Genomic DNA, 23,287 nt, shown 5'->3' with positions numbered 1-23,287 from the left:
CTGAGGCAGGTGGATCACCAGGTCAGCAGTTCGAGACTAACCTGACCAACATAGTGAAACCCCATCTCTACCAAAAAAAAAAAAAAAAAGAAAGCCGGGCATGGTGGTGTGCACCTGTAATGCCAGCTACCTGAGAGGCTGAGGCAGGAGAATCACATCAGCCTGGAACAGGGAGGTTGCAGTTGCAGTGAGCTGAGATAGCGCCATTGCACTCCAGCCTAGGCAACAGTACAAGACTCCGTCCCAAAAAAAAGGAGTTGAGACTCAGTGGGTACAGTGACCTGCAAGGTTACAAGCCAGTGTTTTCTCCAGACACCATGGGGAAAGGCACTTGTAATGTCCTCTTCTCCTGGAGGCTGCCTGTTGGTCGTCCCCAACGTCCCTGTGCACTGTACCTGGCTGGCTGTCTTCATGTCACCGCCCATCCGTGCTTTGCTGGCTCTTCCCTCCTTCTGACTTTAAATTGGATAGCTGTTTCTCCAATAGAGCCCTGGCCTTCTCCCTGCCCAATCTTCTGTGCAGACCCCGCCCATGTTTCAAATCCCCTTCCATGCAGCAGCCTCCCACATCTGTCAGTAGGCTGACCTGTCGCCTGAGTCACAGCTGTCTTTGCCAACTGTGTTTCAAGCATCTCATCTGAGGTGGCTCCAAACACCTGAAACTCAAGGAAACCTAAGCCAACCCCTCTGGTGTCTCTGCCTCCTCCTACCAACTTTTCTTCTAGTCTTCCTGGCTCTTTGCGTTTCCAGCAGCCTGTGGATCTCATACCTAACACCTGCCCCAGCTCTCCTGCAGCCAATCAGCTATCATACGCAGTCCAGGCGCGCTTGGCCACGTTTCTCACACCTACCTCCTTTCTGTTCTCTGTGCTGGGTCCCCTTCCCTCTGTTTACAACAGCCACCTGGCAGGTGTCCTCCATCTAGTCACTCCCTGCTCCTGCAATTGCTAAGTTACCTTCCTGATGGGGAGATCCTCAAAGCTTTTTTCCCAGAGCTTGGGGTTCCTGAGACCTGGAAGCCAGTGGGACTTATGGCACCGATTTTGTTGTTACATTATGTACTATGATTCTACTTTACATATTTAAAAGGTTGCTAAAATATGGCTTAAAAACATAGTTCTAATTTCAACCCTCAACTGTTCTCTCAAAGGAGAAAAAAAGGCGAAGTGAATCCCCTTCGACAGTGCAGGAACATTGCCGTGAATTTCAGGCTCTCCATGAACCTACCTCAGCTTCCTTCCCAGATGGTTTCCAAAGGGACCGCCTTCCTCCCCAGCAATGCCCTGGCCTGCCTGGCTTCACTCCCTGCACACTTCCTGAACTTTCCTTCTTCTTTTCTCACCATTTCCTCCATCTGTACTCCCACCCTCTCTTCCCATGGCCTCTTTTCTCCACCACCTCCTCATCAGAGTGTTGCCATCCTCAAGGCCCCTTCCTCAGCTCTCCTCCTGGCATTTTAGGAGCAGCACTCCAGGTCTCCCATTAGACTTGAAAAGTTTGTCTCCTCCATGACACCAAAAGTAGCTGATGCAGGGCCAGATGGCATATATTCCAGGGAGCTCTGCGTTGCCCCAGAGGACACCAGCTATAGCAAGAGCTCAGCAAGCAGGCGATGGGTGCTGACAGAACCACCCACCATCCCATCTCAGCACACCCACACCACGTGGCGGAACCACCTGTCACTTCTCTCTTGTCAAAGTGGTAAAAAGTATGCTCCAATAGATACAGGCTAAATCAACACACCGACCAAAACCTGCCGCAGACGACTTCACTAGAGAATGACCGCCACACAGAAAGAACCACAGAAAGTATTTTCTACAGTTTCATCTGAGATGAAAAGGGCACTGGGTACTACAGGATGTTTGGTGCTCACTCTCACTTCTTCATCATCATGTTATTTTACCACATAAAGGATTTCATGTGTATATACACATCTCAGAACTTATTTGATTTAAAAATAGACATTTGTGAATAAATCAGTGGCATTCAACTCTTTTAAAGGACAATTGAGCATTGAGAAGCAATGCTAATTCTTGAAGCAATCTTTTTATTACTTAAAACAACTGCATTGAAATGGATTTTTTTCTGAGACGGGGTCTGAGTCTGTTACCCAGGCTGGAGTGCAGTGGCGCAATCTCAGTTTACTGCCCCTGCCTCCAGGTTTTCAGTGATTCTCCCACCTCAGCCTCCCGAGTAGCTGGGACTATTGATGCATGCTACCATGTCCGGGTAATTTTTTTTATTTTTTGGTAGAGATGGGATTTCCCCATGTTTTCCAGGCTGGTCTCAAACTCCTGGCCTCATGATCCACCTGCCTCAGCCTCCCAAAGTGCTGGGATTACAGGCATGAGCCACCACATCTGGCCTGAAATGGATTTTAAAGTACCTGTGGCCCCAATTGCCCCTTTCTTCCTTCAAAAACCTATTGCACAATTGCATTAGAGTTAAAATGCCAACGTGTCTTCATTTTAAGGTACTTTAGGAATCCTAGAGCAAAACTCAACTGAATGCTTAGCTATGACTGAGGAGTCCAGCTGCTGGCCAAACACCTATGTGTGATCTTCACGCCAAACCATGGTCAATCATAAAGACTGCCTAGTGGGCCTCATGGGGGCAAGCTGCCCACCCACACCTGACAGTGCATGACAGGCTCTGAGGGCTGCAGTCAAGGAGTCGGTCCACCCCACCGCAGCCCATGCTCTTCCAGAGCTATGTGCACTCCTGGCTGGGTGCCTTCATTCAGAGGCATCTGTTCCCTTCAGCCCAGTCCTCCCTCAGGCACCAAACCTGAGACCTCCTGCCGAAGGGGAGCTTGAAGCCACTTTTCTCCACATCTGTGTGATCCAAAATGGAATCCACAACTAAACTGTGGCATATATATACACAATGGAATATGATTCGACCTTGAAAAAGGAGATCCTGCCATTTGCCACAACATGGATGAACCTAGAGAACACTATAAAATAAGCCAGCAACAGAAAGACAAGTACTGCAAGATCTCACTTAGCTGTGAGGTCTTAAAAAATCAAATATATAAAAGCACAGAGTAGAACTGTAGTTACCAGGGGTAGGTGGTGGAGGAAGGCGAGATGCAGGTCAAAAGGTACGAAGCTGCAGTTACACAGGACGAGTAAGTCTAGAGACCTAACATACAGCATGAGGATGACAGTGAATCATACTGTACTGTATGCTAGAAATGAGAAGAGACCTTAGGTGCTCTTTCCACACACCCACACACAGTAAACTGTATGAGGGCTATGTAAATTCGCTTGACTGCAGTAATCACTTCACCCTCTATATGTGTATCAAAACATCCTGTTGTATACCTTAAATATATACAATAAAAAGTTTAAATACCCCCAAAACAAAACTGATACAAACTAGGGGGCAGAGGTGCCTTCTCTGCTGCAGCCTTGCTCGTCTTCCTGCAGTGAGTGAGCACAGACAGCTCGAACGTGCCTTTCACTTGGCTGTTGTCTGCACCAGTGCCTCCTACACCTGACAGCTCAGCTCCCTGCCTCTGCTGAGCTCCTGATGGACGCAAGTTACTTCATTCTTCTGTGTAAGCAGTCTCACCTCTCATTCTGAAAACTATGTGGTGACAACTGTTAAGTGAAGAAACAACAGAATCTGGAGAAATGAGTTCTAGTCTAGCTCCAGCATTAAGAGTGCCAACAGTCTGGCTCTGGCTGGTTGCTGAATTTTGGGGGCTTAGCCTTCTCATCTGTAAAATGAGGTAACTCAACTATATTTTGCTGAATGTTCCTTTCAGGTCTAACATGCCAGATTCTATGAATTATGCTTCTTAATCTTCTGAAAAAGTTAAACAATAAAGTAGCAGAATGAGACTAAGATTTTTTTTTTTCCTTTTATTTTGTAAAGGTCACCTTTACAAAGTAGCATTTAAAAATAAATCCATCTCACAACTCAAAGACATTTCTGACAGTACTGCCCTCGTGCTGGTCAGCCATTATTCACTGTGTGTCTGCTACGTGTCGGCACGCATATACAGCTCTTCTTCTTTCCTGGGAACAAACCCTTAGCGCTTCTTCCAGGTAAACTTTCTGCGGGCTCCCTCTTGGCCTGGCTTCTTCCGTTCTCTCACACGTGGGTCAGTAGTAAGCAGTCCAGCTGCAGCATAAAAAGAGGTCTTTAGGAACCATTAATATGCACGTTGCCAAGAAGAAAAGCAGGCGAACTCCATGAATTTATAGGTACTGTTGGCTTAGAAAAAAATAGATGAAAGGAACCAGACCAATAATAATTTACCAATCCAGTGCCACTCTCATGACGGCAGTTTGCTTTCACTTTTTGAGGATATTTTTCCAACTTCTGAGACAAATACCAATTACGTTATTTAAACCCGCATTCCTTATCTTACAAGAATATAACTTCCTTTTGGTTTCTAAGCTTGCTCAACCTAAGATAAAGCTGCTCTAGTGTGGGCAGTCACTATTCCCTGTAAGGGAGCTTAAGCTGCACACTTACTGTTACAGAGGCCACAGTCTTAATGGAGCCAAGAGGGAGAGAAGAAAAACTTACTGTAAAGGTGAAGTATGAGAAGGTACCTAGATACCACCTATTAACAGTTCACATGAATATGCATATACATACAAATATGGCTTGTCAAACATTTAAAAAAGGAAACTTTTATCATTTTATGTCATAATGATATTCCTTGCTTTTTGGTTTTAGAATCTAAAAGATAAGTTTAGAGTTGTATTCTCAGCACAGGCAGTTTCTTCTGGAAGAATAAAGTCAGTTTAAACAGGAAACTTTCATTCTCCCAATCATCAGGAGCGATTATGTTTCTAGGCAACTGCTGGGGTTACTCTTAGCTAAGCCCACAAGGAAGAGCCCCAGCTGTGGCTTGCGCTATAGTAAGTTAGTAAAGACCGTGGATTCCAAGAATACCACTGATGGGAAAGCTCTTACACTGCTTTAATAAATATGTAAATGGACCATACATTTTCCTTGTCTTTTTCACTCTTCCAACGTTGGCACTCCTCTTATTGTATACAAGCCTTAGGTATTTTGTTGAGGACCATTTAATGTACATATAGGAAAACTCCAATCGCTTATTATTATATACCTGTAAGCTTTTAAACTTGCTTGTACTTAAAGGACATGCATGGCATAAAACAGCAGTATTTGACGAAATACAGACAAGACCTAAGTTCTGGCTTAAATTATAAGTAATAATGCTTTATTACTTTCAGATATGTGCAGTGGCTCAAACTAATGGAATTGTTAAGGTTCTAGCAAATTATTTCAATGACTAGATATGAATCCCATACAATGACAAATTGCTTATAAGCAAAAGGATTTTTAAGAGGCTTAAGCAATTAAGTGGCCTAAGCCATAGGTAATGTTTCCATTGGACCCCAGTGGCTGGTACTAGAAGGTCTGGTGCACAGAGACCATGCTACTTGCCCAGAGGAGGAGCTTACGGACTTAGGTGCTAAGTGACTTGCCCAGGACCACGCAGCTGGCTGACAGCATATATGGTGCTTTCCTCTTTTCATATGGTGCGAAGATAGTCTTCAGCTCAACCTTGATTTATTATAGCCGCTAAAGCAGTACCCTAATGAAAGAATCAACCGCACGTCCTTTTTCAGACTATATAGGGACTCTTGTATTCATGTTCAGGTAACAGGGTTACACAAAACAGGGTGAAAGAAAATTCAGACACCACAATGGGAAAAAATGGAAACCTCCAATAACTTACAAAAACAAAATACCCAAAGAACTTTATCATGAACCAAACAATTACGACAAATTGCTGTGGTAGGCCAGGTGTGGTAGGTCATGCTACGTAATCTCAGTGCTTTGGGAGGCCAAGGCAGTGAATTGCTTGAGGCCAGGAGTTTGAGAGCAGCCTGGGCAACACAGCAAAACGCAGTCTCTCAAAATATATAAAAATTTATCCGGGTGTGGTACTGCACATCATAGTCCTAGGAGGACTAGCCTCCTGGGAGTCTAAGCCAGGAGAAGTGCTCAAGGCCGGATGATTGAGGTTGCAGTGATCTATGGTCATACCACTGTACTCTAGCCTGGGTGACAGTGAGAGATTGACTATAGAAACAAACACCCACACATTTCTATGATAAAACAAAAACATGTAATTTGTCTCTTAAATATAACTAAGCTAAGCACCTTGTTACGCTGGGCAAAAGGTAAGGCATTAAGGGCAAAATTAACTTTTCCCTGACCTTGGCACTGAACATGTTAGCAGGGCTCAAATAATCAGCGCTGGGAGTTCTTCCCTTTTTCTAATTCAAGCTCACCTTGTAGAAATCAAACCGGAAAAATACTGTTATGGCTCCGTAGCAAGAAGGAAGATAGCGGAGTGAAATATTACATATGTAACTATGTATTTTCTCACTAACTTCAGGCACTAGTACAAGAAGCAGATGAACATGTGTAGCCATTATTGGGCTACCACGCCCATCCCACCTAGACTCATACCTTGTCTCATCCACTCGACCTCGTCCTCAGTGAGAAAGCTGCACAAGGCTTTTGCCATTGCCAATCGTACTGCTCCAGCCTGCGCCGACCTCCCGCCCCCTGAGACTGTGCAGATCACATCGTGTTTCCCAAGCCGGTCAACAAAGTGGAAAGGGAACATCAGCTGTTCTCTAAAGCACAGTACAAGTAAATGTGGTTACGTTTACTATAAATAATTATGTAAACAATTGAAATTCTAAATATTTATAAAAACAACATTCTGCATGCCACTGTTACACTTTCCATACTTCTCAATCAATCCATTTTACCAAGATATAGAAACACTAACATTTCTGACACTTTGAATAGTTTGCTGAGAACTGTAAGGTTTATTTCTTTGTCTTGGGTATAGCGGTACACTCTTATCTTACTGTTTGCGGATCCCCTTTTCTCACAAGAACTTTGCAATAGTCTTACAGTTGGGGAACTCCATTATTCAACCGAATTAACATCTCTGGATTGAATGATCAGATATAAAATCAACATGCCTTCCCAAACAATTATCAAATGTCATTTGGATTCACTAAAGTATACTATAAATATATCTGTATAATATATAATGCTCATTCTGATGTGGTTAGTTTTTAAAGTTTCTAAAACTATATTTGACTTCACTCTTCCCCAACCCCAAACACATATTTCCAATATTCTTATTATAGTACTCTAAATCATAGGGTCCTGCTACCTTCCTGAGGCCAGGTGACATTCTACACAAGCCCCTTCAGGCCTGCTCTTTCAGGGTCAGTCAGGGCCTACAAGGTCCTGGGGCAGGTACCACAGACAGAACATGACCCTGGACTTTGTCTTGTTTGATTGAACGAGTATTTGTTGAGTATCATTTTCATGCCAGGTATGATGTTCACCATCACCTTTGTCAAGCATTTGATTTTGCTATTTTGTCTTAATATCTTGCTAAACTTTTATCCAGAAAAGCCCACTTATATTGCATTTACTTTCTTTGACACTGTAGCTTCCAGACCCAAAATAAAGTTTATATGACACAGTTAAGCTGAGAGACGAGTATGGACAGGACGTTCACACGCTATTCTTCATACCATGCTTGTCAAATAATCAGATGCAGATGGGCAAAGATGACTTTCAAAAGCCATAGCAAATTGGAATTTGTAACAATACTATGTAGGGATGACAGAACTCCTACAACAAAAAACCCATAAACCTATACTGCCTTTTTGAACAAATGCTTCCAAGTAACCAAATAAAAAGTAGCCATAAGTTATAAAAACAGTATTATAAGTAGTAGCTATTAATATACTATCATAACTAAAGTTTAAGCTGGGCACCTGCAGTCCAAGCTACTCAGGAGGCTGAGGTGAAGGACTGCTTGAGCCTAGGGGTTTGAGTCCAGCCTGGGTGACAAAAACAGACCTTGTGTCTTTAAAAAAACTGAAAATCTAATCCCACTATTGCATTTACCTTGACCATCTGGCTCCATGGCTCAGATATATATCTAGTAATTACATTATGAAATCTATTTTTCGAGATTTTAATTGGAGTCTTTATTTATATAAGCATTTGTTAAAGAATTACAAAATTTTAAAAATTAAGCCAGGTAAGTGTTTAAGCTCCCAGACAAATGGCTGTCCAGAAACCTCCCTTATAACTTAGCGGACATGGCTAACCCACTTAACCGTGTGTTAGGTGATAAGAGAACTCCAATCAAGATCCCTGATTCTGTGTTCATTAGTCTCCCTATGGGTCAATGGTCATCTCACTGCTGGTTTGTAAGTTCCTCACAAGGCTACCCTAAATCCCTACAACTACGAAAAAATAAGGAGGAGTTTGGGTGCCCATTCCCACCAAGACTAGCCTTAGGCTTCCCAACTATGTAGGAAGTTTCTTGCCAATAGGAATCATATCTTAGATATCTCTGATATCTTCACAATGCCTGGAACAAGACTGGACACATAGATGATCCTTAGTAAATGGCTGCTAAATTCAAATCAAAGAATAAAGATCTAAGGATGTAATTTCATTATGAGACAAGCCATAATTGAGACTTGCTGTTAAATCATCAGGAGTGATGTCTGAATACAAATCAACAGGCAGGTTATTGGTTAAATGCCATTCCTCCTGTAGTTCCCAATGCTGAAGTTATCAATCCCTGGGGTATGGGTTTCTCTCCACCTTTTCCTAAGGGAAATAAAAGCTTCTTCCATCCCCTGACCTGTGAGGATAATAGTAGAATTAATTCATCTTAAATGGAGTTAAGAATGCACTGCTTGTTGACACAGGCACACACAAATAAAATAAACATATATTTCCTAAAGTAATTATTATGTGCAGAAGCTTACACTGTATTAGGAGGGTCCTCTTTTGCCAACATCAGCATTGGTATCAAAAGAACTTTAGCTCTTTTGACCTTAAATCCATAACACATTCAGGAAACAGGAGAAAGATTAGGAAAGGAGGAACTAATCATTCTAACCTTCTGTTACTCGTGGATAATGACAGTAACTACTGGGAAAATAATAACTATATCAAGAAGATTCCTTATATAGCAAGTCAGAGAGCATTCTAAGATGAGTATATTTAGATTAGAAGAGCTGTAGTATCTATTTATGATTAATGTATATTTCTCCATAGGATACAAAGTTTAAAAAATAAAACTGCCATATTTAGCACTGGGAACTAAGCAAAGCTTGATGAGTTCTTATTTTAACCTGTAAATGCCAGGTTTCTTTGCTTGCTCAATAAATACATATAATCACATTCCTCTGAATAGGAAAAAATCCAAATGATAAAGCAGAATTTTTCTAATATTTATGATCAGGAAAACAAACACAAGCCACAAGAAACTGCTTGCACTTTTCCTTGCCCAGTGGCTTAGGTCGGTTTTAAGTGCCAAGTCTGTTTTTTGTGGCGGTTGTTTTGTTTTGTGCACGCCCATCCCCAAACTAAAAGTAACCTACTTTTCCTACATTTTGGCACAGTCTGCACTTCAGAAAAAGCTACACACCTAAGACTACTCAAACCACAGTAGGTTCTGATGAAAAGGGGAAGAAGGGTCAATTAATGAGGAATTTTAGAGATGCTTTTTTAAAAATCTGGAAGCTACATTAAAAAATAACTTCAATTAGCTAGTCTGATATTTTACATTGGTAAAAAAAAAATAATAATCATTCAGATAAATAGAATTAGAAGATCACAAGCCTTCTTAAATGATCATGGTGTATTACAAAGCATGTTTCCTTTAAAAACCAAAAATCAAAACCGAAAGCGAACCTGTCCTGCATGATTGGGAAGTAATGCAGGTAATCAATTCCATTTACTTTTATTTTTCCACTTCCATGTTCATAAACAATTGCTTCTGCTTTTGCAGTCTTTCTTTTACCTTCAAAAAATATAAAATTCCTATTAGTAAATATATTGAAGACCTGTGCTTTGAGACAGGTAAAACTACATTAAAATTTGTTTCCCCAAAATATCCAACACTGTATATAAGTGCATCCTGTAACTATTATTTCAAGTCAAACAAAAATAAAGCAGGTAAGCTACACTACACAACAGATGCAATAAAGCTCGCTGTGGGGTAATTTTGTTCTTCAATTCCACTTTAGAAACATTACAATGATTTTAAATTAGTTTGAACAACCAAGAAAGTAATTTACATTCATTTACCTTAAGAGAATTCACAACCAATTTACATAGCATTCTTATAAACAATAAGAATATATCTAACAATATAATTTTTAGAAATATATAAATAGTATGATAAAACAGAACTAGTAGAAATAAAAAAATACTCAGAAAAGGTCACATTTCTTTGAAAATACCACAGTAGTTAAAAATGACAATGATGTGAAATCTTTTAAGAGCTGTAAATATTTTAATAGGTCAAGTCTTAAAAGTTGGACATCTAATGGCTCTGTACATATACAAGGAAAATGTGAGTTAAGGATGTGACGTTTTCACATTACATAGTTTTGGCATTTGATATGCAGTTTCACTGAGCATTTTCATTTTTTGAAAAGAAAACTTTATTATAAATATTTTACTGATTCTAGCAGCTTAAAATGTGAAAATAAAAATGTGTGAAAATAAAAAGTATTAATATGACTGTAAAGGTACGCATCCACATTTTTTTCTTGGGACATTATGAAGTTCAGTTTTGAAAAACTTCAATAGAATCTTAAAAGTTAGGAAATCCAGTGTAGCAGTAGCAAACATAAATAAACAAATAAAAAATCTAATGGATACCAGAGAGCAATAGCAAATGAAAATAATTGTAGTTTTTCAGTCTTCACTGAATTTATTTTCTCTCTGCAGAATGTCATTACCTTCGCTTTTGCTAAAGGCCATTCCTTGCTCGTCATACTGCACAGGTTCAATCTGCTGTTTTTTTGATTGAATGATTACACTTCTTCGAAACCTCTGTACAAATTCTTCCTCAGCAGCACTATACTGCAATGTCAATAACTTTTCTAGCAGTTGAATGAACTGCATATACTGCAGACAATAAAAATTCATTAGAAGGTGCAAGTGTAATTGCATTTGCTAAATTTTTTCTATTTTTGCATACTTGATCTTTCCAATGTTGCTATTCCTGATGGATTTTGACAGGATGACACTTCTGCATCTTCACGCTGCTTTTAAAACGGCATGAGATGCATCACTCTTCCTGCCTATCTTTAGTACCAAATCTTTTCTTTCAAGAAACAAAGAGATTTATCATTCAAAGAAAAATCAATTTCTATGTATTATGATTATGAAATTGAGATTTAAATTCACTTTCAAAAAGTATTTAGATGATCCTCAAGTGTAATTTCCACTCTTTTATTAGAACGGTATCAAGAGGAGCTTTATAAATAATTTCAAGTAAGTTATGTATAGTAAAATGGAAAGAGTTTGATTTTGAGAAAATGTACCTCTTAAATTATATTTCATAATACATTTGGCAAATATATCTTGGGCTGTTCAAGCTGTGTTACTTTAATGTTTATGATTTCCTTTAAAACCGAACAATCAAGCTATTTAAAAATTCAAGAGATACTTGACTTAAAGGGCAACCTCTTGAAATAAATTATCCTTGCTCCTCTGTGCATTTTTTTTAATAGTTCTTGAACATGTGATTAGAAAGTAAACAACTTGGAATTAACCCCTTAAAATTAGAAGCCAGAATAATCACTCTAAAGTGTTTTTGGAGAAGGAAACAACTAATGCTTGAGAGTCTTAGTTAATATGGATTGTGAAACTCAGCTTTTGATAACCTTGTTTTTTGTCAACTTTAAACATCATACTCATCTTTGTCACCATTGCCTTTATTGTAAAAATCTGCCATTAATTAGTTTGAAATGTTTAAAAATCTTACCAGTAAGATTAATATTAAAAGTACTACTTCAACTATAGCTTCCTATGATGTAATGAAAGAGAAGGCACTCTTCTAGTAAAGGTGAAACACTTAGCTACCTATGATATTGGGTTGACAAGAGCTCCAAGCTTCTCTCCAGTCACTGGCCTGGGCGTTCTGTGCTCGGCTACTCTCTCAATTCCATCTCACACACTCTCAATGACGACTTTTGCATCTATGAAGGGGCACTATGGGTGGAACTCATCCTTGCTTGGTTAAGAAGTCACTGACCATCTTCACCTCCCTCATCTTGAGACCAGCCATAAACACTGGGATTTCTCCTGATATCCAGTACCCAAAGTATAGAGTATCATATATAACTTGTTTCTTTTGTTTTCATAGCTGTACACCTGTATCAAAGTCCTTGAGCTACTACAAAGCAGAAAAAATATCTGAGTTATTATTTAAAAAAGCAAAGCAGCCAGAAAACAGAGGAAATAATGAAATTACTTTTCACTGAAGAAGCAAAGAGATTTTTCAATTAGATTCAAGTACAGCAATAGTTGGCAGTTAGGAGATTAGAATTAACTCTGGATCTACCACTAACCAAATGTCCAACACTTTGTTTAAGCAAACTGCAACTTTTCCAAATCATTAATTTCCGTAATACCTTAAATGAGAAAAAGAACAATTCAAGTACATAACTTAAAATCTATATACAGTGGCAAAGTACCACCACCATCAAAGAAAAACTCCATCTTGGAAAAAAATTTGTGGAATTTATCTACACTCCAATCTTCCAGAAAGTAACAAATTTGAAGCGTCAAAATATTTAAGACATAAAATGTTCTATGGTAATGTTGATAGGACATTTAACAAAATAAGAATGCAATTAAGACCTAAAGCAGGGGGTCACAAACTTTATAAGGTAGAAGATTCATCTGGAAAGTTTGTTAAAAAGACTCCTGGGTGACCCCAGAGATTCTGCACTAGGTCTGGGTAAGGCTTAGGACACTGTAGTTTGTAACAGTATTTCAAGGGATTCCGATACAGGTGGTTTGCAGATCCCAAGATAAAAACCACTGACCTTACAGATATGGCACACAAGCAGCAAATTGCACGAAGGTAACCATGTGCTGCATCCCTTTTCTACTTAACCTATAATGACTCTGTACACTTATCATCAGCTTGTAAAATTAGCTACTGGCCTTACGGAAGATGAAACGACATCTGCTGTGCTTTCCTAAAACAACTGGCAGAGTACGTGAGGGCATTTATAAGAGGAGGACCTGGAGACTCGACAAGTGACCTCCATGACCACAGACAAGGTCCTCCCAATGCAGAAATCAATGATGAATGTGGTTTCTTTGTTTAAAAAAAGAAAGAAAGAAAAAAAGAAAGAAAGAAAGAAAGAAAGAAAGAAAGAAAGAAAAATCATCTTAGGAACACCTGCCTCTGAGGAACATTACTATTAGGATCTAAACACAGCAATTGTCTGCATTCTTATGGCACAGGTCCCCTTAAATTAAAAAGATTAATTACTCACATCTTGATCTGACAGTTTTTCCACTAACATTTCTTCTAGTTCCTCCTTAATCAGCCATCTGCTGCCAATCAGGTCTCTGTTAAAATATCACATATATTCTCTTTTTAATTAGCCATGCAATTAGAGTTATATCACAAAAGATCCCACATATAGTAGCAATTTTATGATTTGAAAATAAGTTTTTATATTATGTACCAGTAATTTTACCCAACTAAGCTATTTTTGGCAAACATTCCATTTCCTCAATCTAATTCAGAAAAGGTATCTACTCTAGCAAATGTTTTAAGAGTTAAATATGCCACTATGGAACTCATTTGGTATTAAAAGCGACCAGATTTCTTAAAGATTAAAATTTTATCTGTACAACTTACTTCAAAGACGATGTTATGGACACAACGTTAACCTGTCAATAGACTAAAGTAGTGTCAAGTCCAACTAAAAGGATTGGAATGCATTTAACTTAACTTAACCAAGATGTTCTTCCTTTATGGAAGAAATCTTGAATAGTTAGGGCAAAATTTAACACTGGGTGATCAGTTGGATGGATCTGATCTATTGCTGTTTGCCAAATGGAAGTAGAAACCTTGAAATACCCAAAAATAAAAATAAAATATAAAAAAGGATGCAAATGGTAAATAAACAGGCAGCTATATACATAAAAATTCTGAGGACATCATATCCAAGTATAGTAATTAAATATCACATAATATATAAATCTGGGATAAAATAACATAAAAATAACTTCAACACGTGCTTCCTCCTAAACAAAAACCACCTATTATTTTGAACCCTAACCTTAATGCTTAATGATGAAATATGGAACAAATTTTAGGCTTCAGGTATGTCTAAAAATATACCAATGAGTGGCATGTTTTCAGTTCAAATTGCGCAAAGGTTTTGGTGAAAGGATGGAGTTTACCTGGTTTGAGTTTCCTCTGGAAGCAGAGCTTTGGCTTGCAACTGGCTTTGACGTTTTTCTAAATTGAGTAACATTCCATACGTATCCTGTGCCAAATAAAAATATACAGTACATGCTAAAAATAAGAGCAGTGGTGCATTATACCTTGTGATATACTTTATAGTTTTGTCCTGTAAGTAGTCTCTAAGGTGTCCTCCTCAGAGAATCTAGCTGCAGAGTAAATAAAACTGAAAATGCTTTTCATAACACTATTCCTCATTTAAACTAAAAGATGATAGAGTAATTTCAATGAGAATTTAGTGTCATACATCACAGCACACTTAACTTTAGCTGATTTTAAAATAACCCTATAAAATTTTTACAACTCTACTACAGTGAGGTTGGTTTAAAAAAAAAACACCTTAAACAATTTTCCTTTTCCTTAGGAAAAATCATAATTTCTATGGCAATGTGCACTTTAAACTTAGAGAATTATCCAGTAAAATATATGGTGTTTATAGATATTTATTTAGTATTTAATACAACTTACTACTTATTTAATATTTAAATAATATTTAAATCCTTATCATATAGTTTGTATCTTAAAAAAAGCTTTCTATTATATTTTTTGTTATTTGATTTTTTCCTATTTACTTCCTAACAAAATCTGTGAACGCATGTCACTTGTTAAATTACAACGGAAATAGAAGTTTGCCATTTTGTTAGAACTGGTAAAAAGCAATAATCCAGCAATAAGCATTATCAATGAAATATATTTTCCAGGCAATGATTTTACAACAAGCAAAACAGTACAACAGCTTTTGCCCGAGCAAACTTAGCTTTTTGAGGATGAATACTCAATTTGTATTTATTCATTTATAATTTACACATAACATACCATACTAATACCCAATAAGCAGATAGGCATTTTAAAAGAATGAACTAGAGGTGACACAAATTGACCTTTTTTTTTTTTTTTTTTTGCTAATCATGATACCTTCTAGTATTAGCAAACATCAAAAGATACACCTTGATACTGATAGAGATCTGATAGAGATGTCAATTCATATCTCAAATAGTCTTAATAATTTCAAGTTTTCAGGGGCAACTTCTCGTGGGCTCTGATTAGACTGCCATATTACCTCATAATGTTGCTGATAAAGTTTGTTCTAAGTGTAGGAGAAAAGTTTGTTCTAAGTGTAGGAGAAATGTCCCTTTGCCACCACCGTCGTATTTACTAGTGCTTGCATTTTAGCATGGTATTCACTCTGCAGCCTATTTTCAGGAATGGAATGGAATGGAATGGAAAGAAAGAAGGAAGGAAGAAAGGAGGGAAGGAGGAAAAAAAAGGGAGGTAGGGAGGAGGAAAGGGAAGGAAGCAGGGAGGACAGAATGAACCTTTGGGTTTTTGTAACATATGTGAGAATAGCCAATATAACACTCAATGGGTAAGACTCCTCAGTGAATAAGGATGTAAAAGTTCATTCCTTTTGGCTGGGGAGATTCATGTAAGTGTTTTTTGCTCTGTTTTTCTTTAAGGGTAGTAGAACTGAGAGTTTAGAAGAGAAAAGAAAAAAGAAGCAGAGAGAAAAAGAAGAAACAGCACTTAGAAGCTACAAAGACTTTACCAGTGGACATGAGTATTTCAAAACTGACGGTAAATCCGTCACTCCAGCTCAGCAATTCTAAAAGTGCAGTCCCAGACCAGCAGTAGCAGCAGCAGCAGCAGCATCCACACCTAGACTGGCTAGAAATAGTACATTCTAAGAACTACAGAGAATCTAGTTCAACACAATAGCAAAGGGACAAATGAAGTTAATTTAATCCTAGTATTCCTATTAAGTGTAACTGTCCCTACAACTACATTCCAAGTACACATCCATCACCTGTAGCAGCAGAGGAATGTATCTGACAATTAAAAAACCAACAAAAGATAACTGTCTATCCTAACGCAAAACTAACACAAACCATCCACATATAAAATAACAGGGGGATATATCCACATATATATCCCTGTTACTCCACTTAAAATAAAATTTTACAATTTATCTCCCAAGAATTGGTAAGCCTTGTTGACTGTGGTTAGGGTATTTTTAACTCACTTTTAAAGGCTAAAACACTGGGTTGGGACTCCAAATGGATAATATATCAGCAAATTTTCTCTGCACTTTTGTTTCTAGAAGCAATTCTCAAATGCTCTGAAAAGAACCCTCCCCACCCCCCGCAAAATGAATGCTTCCCACTTATAAGAAATGGACAGACGCAGGCAAATAGCATGTCACTATGCACCCAGCACATCCTGTCAGCAAGCTGGACCACAGGCAGACTATGGCTCCATCGGGATGCCCTGGTAAGGGAACTGCAGTGAGGCTCTGAGCTGCTGAGTCCAGAGTCCTGAGATTCAGAGAGTGCCAAAGTCAGAGAACGTCTATCTTTCAAACTAGCTAAGAATATATGAGCTTAAAAGAATGCCGACAATACTACTAAGATACCCTCCTCTGCTTACAAGGGTTTACTTAATTTTCTGAAATAACTAAGGCAACTAAAATAACAACAACCAACCTGTCTTGTACTTAAGTTTTAAGTCAAAGTTTAGGCTGCTAAATTAACCATCATTTCTCAATGATTTTTGAGCAATTTTTACTGTAAGTCCTTATTTTTCTTATTCTTCCATAATGCCATTTCCTCCTAATATTGTACTGAGATCCATAATAATTGATAAATGGCACAAGAAAAACAATCAGAAAAAATGTGGAAGAGGAGAAAGCAACCCATGAAAAGTGCATGTCAGATTTCAAACATGGTGAATTTGATTCATTTGCGGTAAATACTTACAATTTGATGATTGTAACCCATCAAATCACATAATGCCCATTAAGCCACTCCATACACTTCTTTAAATAGGAAAATATATGTAAAGTACGTACTTAGCACAGTGTCTGACCTATAGTAATGGTCACGAATGATAGCGGGGGTGAGGTATGGCTTTCAAGAGTCAAACAATTTTACCGGTGCACCACTTCCATTTATTCTTTCTCTTTTGCATAATAAAACCACTCTTAAGATTCTACCTTGGTTAGTTGGCGACAACATTTCTCTGGAAAGTAGATTCTACAGCTTCAACTCCCTGAAGAGATGTGTACTAATTTACATAAAAAAAAAAAAAAATCCTTGAGGGTATAAAACATGCCAAGAACCGTCAATATCACAGATTATCGCTGGTGGCTTCTGGTATATTGTTAAGTTTCCACTTAATTTTTAAGGGACACTAGAGAATCAGTGTGACCCACCTACACTAAGTTTATATACTGTATTTAACAGTATAATTCTCAAATATGACAGGAATAACCCAGATGTGAAATGCTGAATCATTAATCACAGCTATGATTAATATTTCATAAAATCAAAGCAAGCCTATCCACCCCTCGTGTCATCAGATTTCCATAATGTATGAGTCAAATTTAGAAGGTGCCTAATTTGAAAATACCAGATGCTCAGGTTGCAGAAAAGAAATGCTTAAACTAAACCCTTCTGAGAGCATGAGCGCTATGATTTTTAGTATCCTTCTGAAATCTGTTTTGGTTCCATTAATCATGTGGAAATTCCAATTTTAGGAAGTGTAAACAAGTAATATTTCATGGGGAGGTGATATAGAAGTCAATTGTATTTTGGTACACAACATAAATAGTAACTAATAGTAATTATCTTAGATACTAGTATGGTAACAGTAAAGTAACTGACTTAAAATTTGTGTTTGTTAAAGAAATCACAGAAAATCAATTCCTTAAATAATCTCCTCAATTTTTTGGCCACTGACATATACAAGATCAAATCAAACAAATACAAATATAATCCACTTATCATTAACAAAGAGAGAGGTTTCCGTTGTATATCTCAGGTACCAAGTGACATATTTCTGTTGTACACTCTCGCTATTACTTTGTGAATACAATATACTACATAGATTGTATATCATGTAAATGCCATTCAACATACAAAGAAAATCATCTCAAGATGGATCATATGAAAAAGGACTCTGAGGAAGTCCACATCCAGGAGTGATGACCTGAAAGTTCTTGTAACTCAAATGGCATATACTTTTACTATTGAAATTAAAGCCCCATCATATATTAGGATAATTACGCCATTACAAAGAGGTAATCTGATTAAAACCAACATGGAGACAATAATACGTCAAATCCTTTTCTAAAAAATTAATTTTCTTAATTGGTACATTTGGAGCATACCAGATATACAATGGTAATTATTCATATGGGAGGAAAATGTACATTAAAGATACCTCTAGAACAGCAATTTCCACTGCTGAATTAATTACTGAATTAACTCCTGCTGTCAAGGAAAGTCTTAAAACAGCATGCAAATATATTTTAGCACCAGTTTGTAGCTTTTTTAAAATAAGCACTTTACGTAGTTGTAGTTATTTCACAATACCTCACTGCGAGAAGGGTCACTATTTTAATTCCATTTTAAAAGGCAGCACTATATCCAAGAGTTTTAAATACCCTCCACAAGGTCAGAGAGAGGATATAGACACATCTGCACTAAGTAAGAATTCTGTGATGCTCAGTCCCCAGGACTTCTGTTGACGACTCTGGAGTCTTCACATAACGAAGCAGCACACTTCTGGGGCTGCTGTTCCAGGTTTTAAGGACCGAGTAGGTTACTGAAGTCCTTTAAAATGGAATCCTTCCCAAATCATCTTATGAGACCAACATCATCCTGATACAAAAACCCAGCAGAGACTCAGCAAGAAAAGAAAGCTTCAGGCCAATATCCATGATGAACATAGATGCAAAAATCTTCAATAAAATATTGGCGAACCGATTGCAACAGCACATCAAAAAGCTTATCCACCAGGATCAAGTAGGATTCATCCCAGGGATGCAAGACTGGTTCAACATACGCAAGTCTATAACCATAATTCACCACATAAACAGAACTGAAGACAAAAACCACATGATTATCTCAATTGATGCAGAGAAGGCCTTTGACAAAATTTAACAGTCCTTTATGCTAAAAACACTCAATAAATTAGGTACTGACAGAACGGATCTCAAAATAATAAAAGCTATTTACGACAAACCAACAGCCAATATCATACTGAATGGGCAAAAACTGGAAACATTCCCTTTGAAATCTGGCACTAGACAAGGACGCCTTCTCTCGCCACTCCTATTCAATATGGTACTAGAAGTTCTAGCCAGAGCAATCAGGCAAGAAAAAGAAATAAAGGGTATTCAAATACGAAAGGAGGAAGTCAAATTGTCTCTATTTGCAGACGACATGGTTGTATATCTAGAAGACCCCATCGTCTCAGCCCAAAATCTCCTGAAACTGATAAGCAACTTCAGCAAAGTCTCAGGATACAAAATCAATGTGCAAAAATCACAAGCATTCCTATACACTAATAACAGACTTAAAGAGAGCCAAATCAAGAACAAACTGCCATTCACAATTGCCACAAAGAGAATAAAATACCTAGGAATACAACAAGGAACGTAAAGGACCTCTTCAAGGGGAACTACAAACCACTGCTGAACGAAATAAGGGCGGACACAGACAGATGGAGAAGCATTCCATGTTCATGGTTAGGAAGAATCAATATTGTGAAAATGGCTATACTGCCCAAAGTAATTTAGAGATTCAACGCTATCCCCATCAAGCTACCAATGACCTTCTTCACAGAACTGGAAAAAACCACCTTAAACTTCATATGGAACCAAAAGAGAGCCCACATAGCCAAGTCAACTCTAAGCAAAAGAACAAAGTGGGAGGCATCATACTATTGGACTTCAAACTATACTACAAGGCTACAGTAATCAAAACAGCATGGTACTGGTACCAAAACAGAGATATAGACCAATGGAACAGAACAGAGGCCTCGGAGGCAATACCACCCATCCACAACCATCCGATCTTTGACAAACCTGACAAAAACAAGCAATGGGCAAAGGACTCCCTGTTTAATAAATGGTGTTGGGAAAACTGGCTAGCCGTGTGCCGAAAGCAGAAACTGGACCCCATCCTGACACCTTACACTAAAATTAACTCCAGATGGATTGAAGACTTAAACATAAGACCTAACACCATAAAAACCCTAGAAGAAAATCTAGGCAAAACCATTCAGGACACAGGCGTAGGCACGGACTTCATGACCAAAACACCAAAAGCATTGGCAACAAAAGCCAAAATAGACAAATGGGACCTAATCAAACTCCACAGCTTCTGTACAGCAAAAGAAACAGTCATTAGAGTGAATCGGCAACCAACAGAATTGGAAAAAATTTTTGCAGTTTACCCATCTGACAAAGGCTGATATCCAGAATCTACAAAGAACTAAAACAGATATACAAGAAAAAAACAAGCCCATTCAAAAGTGGGCAAAGGATATGAACAGACACTTTACAAAAGAAGACATACATGAGGCCAACAAACATATGAAAAAATGCTCATCATCACTGGTCATTAGAGAAATGCAAATCAAAACCACATTGAGATACCATCTCATGCCAGTTAGAATGGCGATCATTAAAAAATCTGGAGACAACAGATGCTGGAGAGGATGTGGAGAAATAGGAACACTTTTACACTGTTGGTGGGAGTGTAAACTAGTTCAACCATTGTGGAAGACAGTGTGGCAATTCCTCAAGGACCTGGAAACAGAAATCCCATTTGACCCAGCAATCCCATTACTGGTTATATATCCAAAAGATTATAAGTCGTTCTACTATAAGGACACATGCACACGAATGTTCGTTGCAGCACTGTTTACAACAGCAAAGACCTGAAACCAACCCAAATGCCCATCAATGATAGACTGCACAGGGAAAATGTGGCACATATACACCATGGAATATTACACAGCCATCAAAATTGATGAATTTGTGTCCTCTGTAGGGACATGGATGAACCTGGAAACCATCATTCTCAGCAAACCGATACAAGAACAGAAAATCAAACACCGCATGTTCTCACCCATAGACGGGTGTTGGACAATGAGAACACATGGACACAGGGAGGGGAGCATCACACACTGGGGTCTGTCGGGAGGAAACAGAGGAGAGACAGCGGCGGGTGGGGATTTGGGGAGAGATAGCATGGGGAGAAATGCCAGATATAGGTGATGGGGAGGAAGGCAGCAAATCACACTGCCATGTGTGTATCTATGCAATAATCTTGCATGTTCTTCACATGTACCCCAAAACCTAAAATGCAATAAAAATAATAATAATAATAAAATGAACTGGAGATTCTCCAAATATGCCAGAACTTCTTTCACAAGGCAAATGAACCCGTTTACACTTAAGGTATAAGGATTAGAATTATCTGAGTTTTTTTGCACATTTTAAATTTTACCACTATCCCCTTCATTTTATATATATATATTTGGTATAAATTTCATCTGTGGCCATTAACTCCTTTGATTTAAAGAAATACTTTGAAAATACTCCATGGTTTATTGTAAAACAGGTTCTAAAATATAAATGAAGTTTCTATACAATGCTATGCGGGGAGCTTTTGTAAAACTTCAAAGAATGCAGTAAGACTGATACCAGTCTTAAAACTGGGACTTTGGGGGTGGATCCAAGATGGCCGTTTAGGAACAGCTCAGGATTGCAGCTCCCAGTGAAAGCGCAGAGGGTGAGTGGATGCCGCATTTTTACTGCCCACAGACTAGGAAATTCCTAGGCAGAGGAGCTCCATGGGTCGCCAGCATGGCTGTTTTGGTCGGCGCAACTGTGTCGGCCGGTGCAGCTGCTTTGCCCCACGTGGCTGCTTTGTCAGTGCCCCAGCGCAGCGGTCCTCCGTACAATGGTCTGGGTGCCCTTTTGGCTGGCGGTGGGAGCCACGGGAAGTCACCCATTCATCGGTTTAAAAAGAGGACAGAACGGGTAACCAGGACAGTAAATTCCAGGGCAAAGAAAGGGCCACAAATATCAGTGCCGCTGTTTAAGCCAGCGCAGTGAGTCGCTGCACGGGAAAATACACAGATCCTGGCGCCTCTTCAACAGATGACTGGAACACCAACGAAAAAAAAAAAAGGCTCTGAGGCAGGGAGCCAGGCGATCAGACTCAGCAGGTCCCACCCCCACAAAAGAACAGCAATCAGAAACTCTCTGGATCGAGAGTGTCACAGCAAGCGCAGCTGAACCAGGGATGGGCCAGCTCTGTGGGGGAGGGGCGTCCGCCATTACCAAGGCACTCCAAAACTATGGAGGTAGTCAGCCATTGCTGAGGCAGCTCAACATTGCCAAGGCAACCTGCCACTACAGAGAGACTTCGCCTTAACAGAGGCGGGCCACCATTGCTGAGGCAGTTCTAATGACACCCATATAAACAGGACTGCAGGGAAGTTCACTCAGCAGCTGGGCGCAGACCACAGCAGCTCAGCAAAGCCTCTACAGGAAGACAGTGACTAGGCTGCCTCCTTGCTAGGCAGGGCAGCTCTGAACAACAACAACAAAAAGGCAGTAGCATAACGGAAACTCATAAATAAAGCCCTAAATCCCTGGGATAGAGCACCTGGGAACAAAAAGCGGTTTATGAGTTCTGCTGCAGCCGACCTAAACACACCTGCCCAGCAGCTCTGAATGAACAATGGAGCTCACAGCTCAGCATTTGAGCTCCTATAAAAAACAGACTGTCTCCTCAAGCAGCTCCCTGACCCCTGTATATCAAAAGAGCCACCTCATAAAGGAGAGATCAGACTGACACTTGGCGGGTATCCTTCTGGGACAAAGATAGCAGAAGAAAACTGGTAACAACCTTACTGTTCTGCAGCTGCTGCAGGTGATCCCCAGGCAAGCAGGGCCTGGAGTGGACCTCAGCAGACTTACAGCAGAGGGGCCAGGCTGCCAGAAGGAAAACTAAGAAACAGAAATAACCTCATCATCAACAAACAGAACATCCACTCAGAGACCCAGTCTGAAAGCCAGCAACTACAGAGATGACAGGTGGATAAATCCATAAAGATGGGAAGAAACCAGCGCAAAAAGGATGAAAACACC

At 39.1% G+C, this 23,287-nt stretch overlaps 1 protein-coding gene across 2 annotated transcripts in view; it reads right to left on the bottom strand.

Moving 5' to 3' along the window:
• Window positions 1–3,842: 3,842 nt before the first annotated feature.
• MRPS9 (mitochondrial ribosomal protein S9) overlaps window positions 3,843–23,287 on the bottom strand; it is a 68,562-nt gene continuing 49,117 nt past the window's right edge. For both annotated transcript variants that reach the window (XM_017541090.2, XM_017541091.2), the window contains exons 6-11: window positions 14,280–14,365; window positions 13,361–13,436; window positions 10,805–10,973; window positions 9,750–9,858; window positions 6,468–6,637; window positions 3,843–4,130 (exon numbers count right to left, since the gene is read on the bottom strand). In XM_017541090.2, coding sequence (XP_017396579.1) covers window positions 4,039–4,130; window positions 6,468–6,637; window positions 9,750–9,858; window positions 10,805–10,973; window positions 13,361–13,436; window positions 14,280–14,365 — 702 coding nt within the window. In that variant the 3' untranslated portion in view covers window positions 3,843–4,038. The remainder of the gene's footprint in view (window positions 4,131–6,467; window positions 6,638–9,749; window positions 9,859–10,804; window positions 10,974–13,360; window positions 13,437–14,279; window positions 14,366–23,287) is intronic.

Source organism: Cebus imitator, unplaced genomic scaffold (assembly GCF_001604975.1).
Source record: "Cebus imitator isolate Cc_AM_T3 unplaced genomic scaffold, Cebus_imitator-1.0 Scaffold131, whole genome shotgun sequence".
NCBI lineage: Eukaryota > Metazoa > Chordata > Mammalia > Primates > Cebidae > Cebus > Cebus imitator.
Note: the sequence above shows the minus strand (reverse complement) of the source record. Positions and strands in the feature narration are given on the sequence as shown.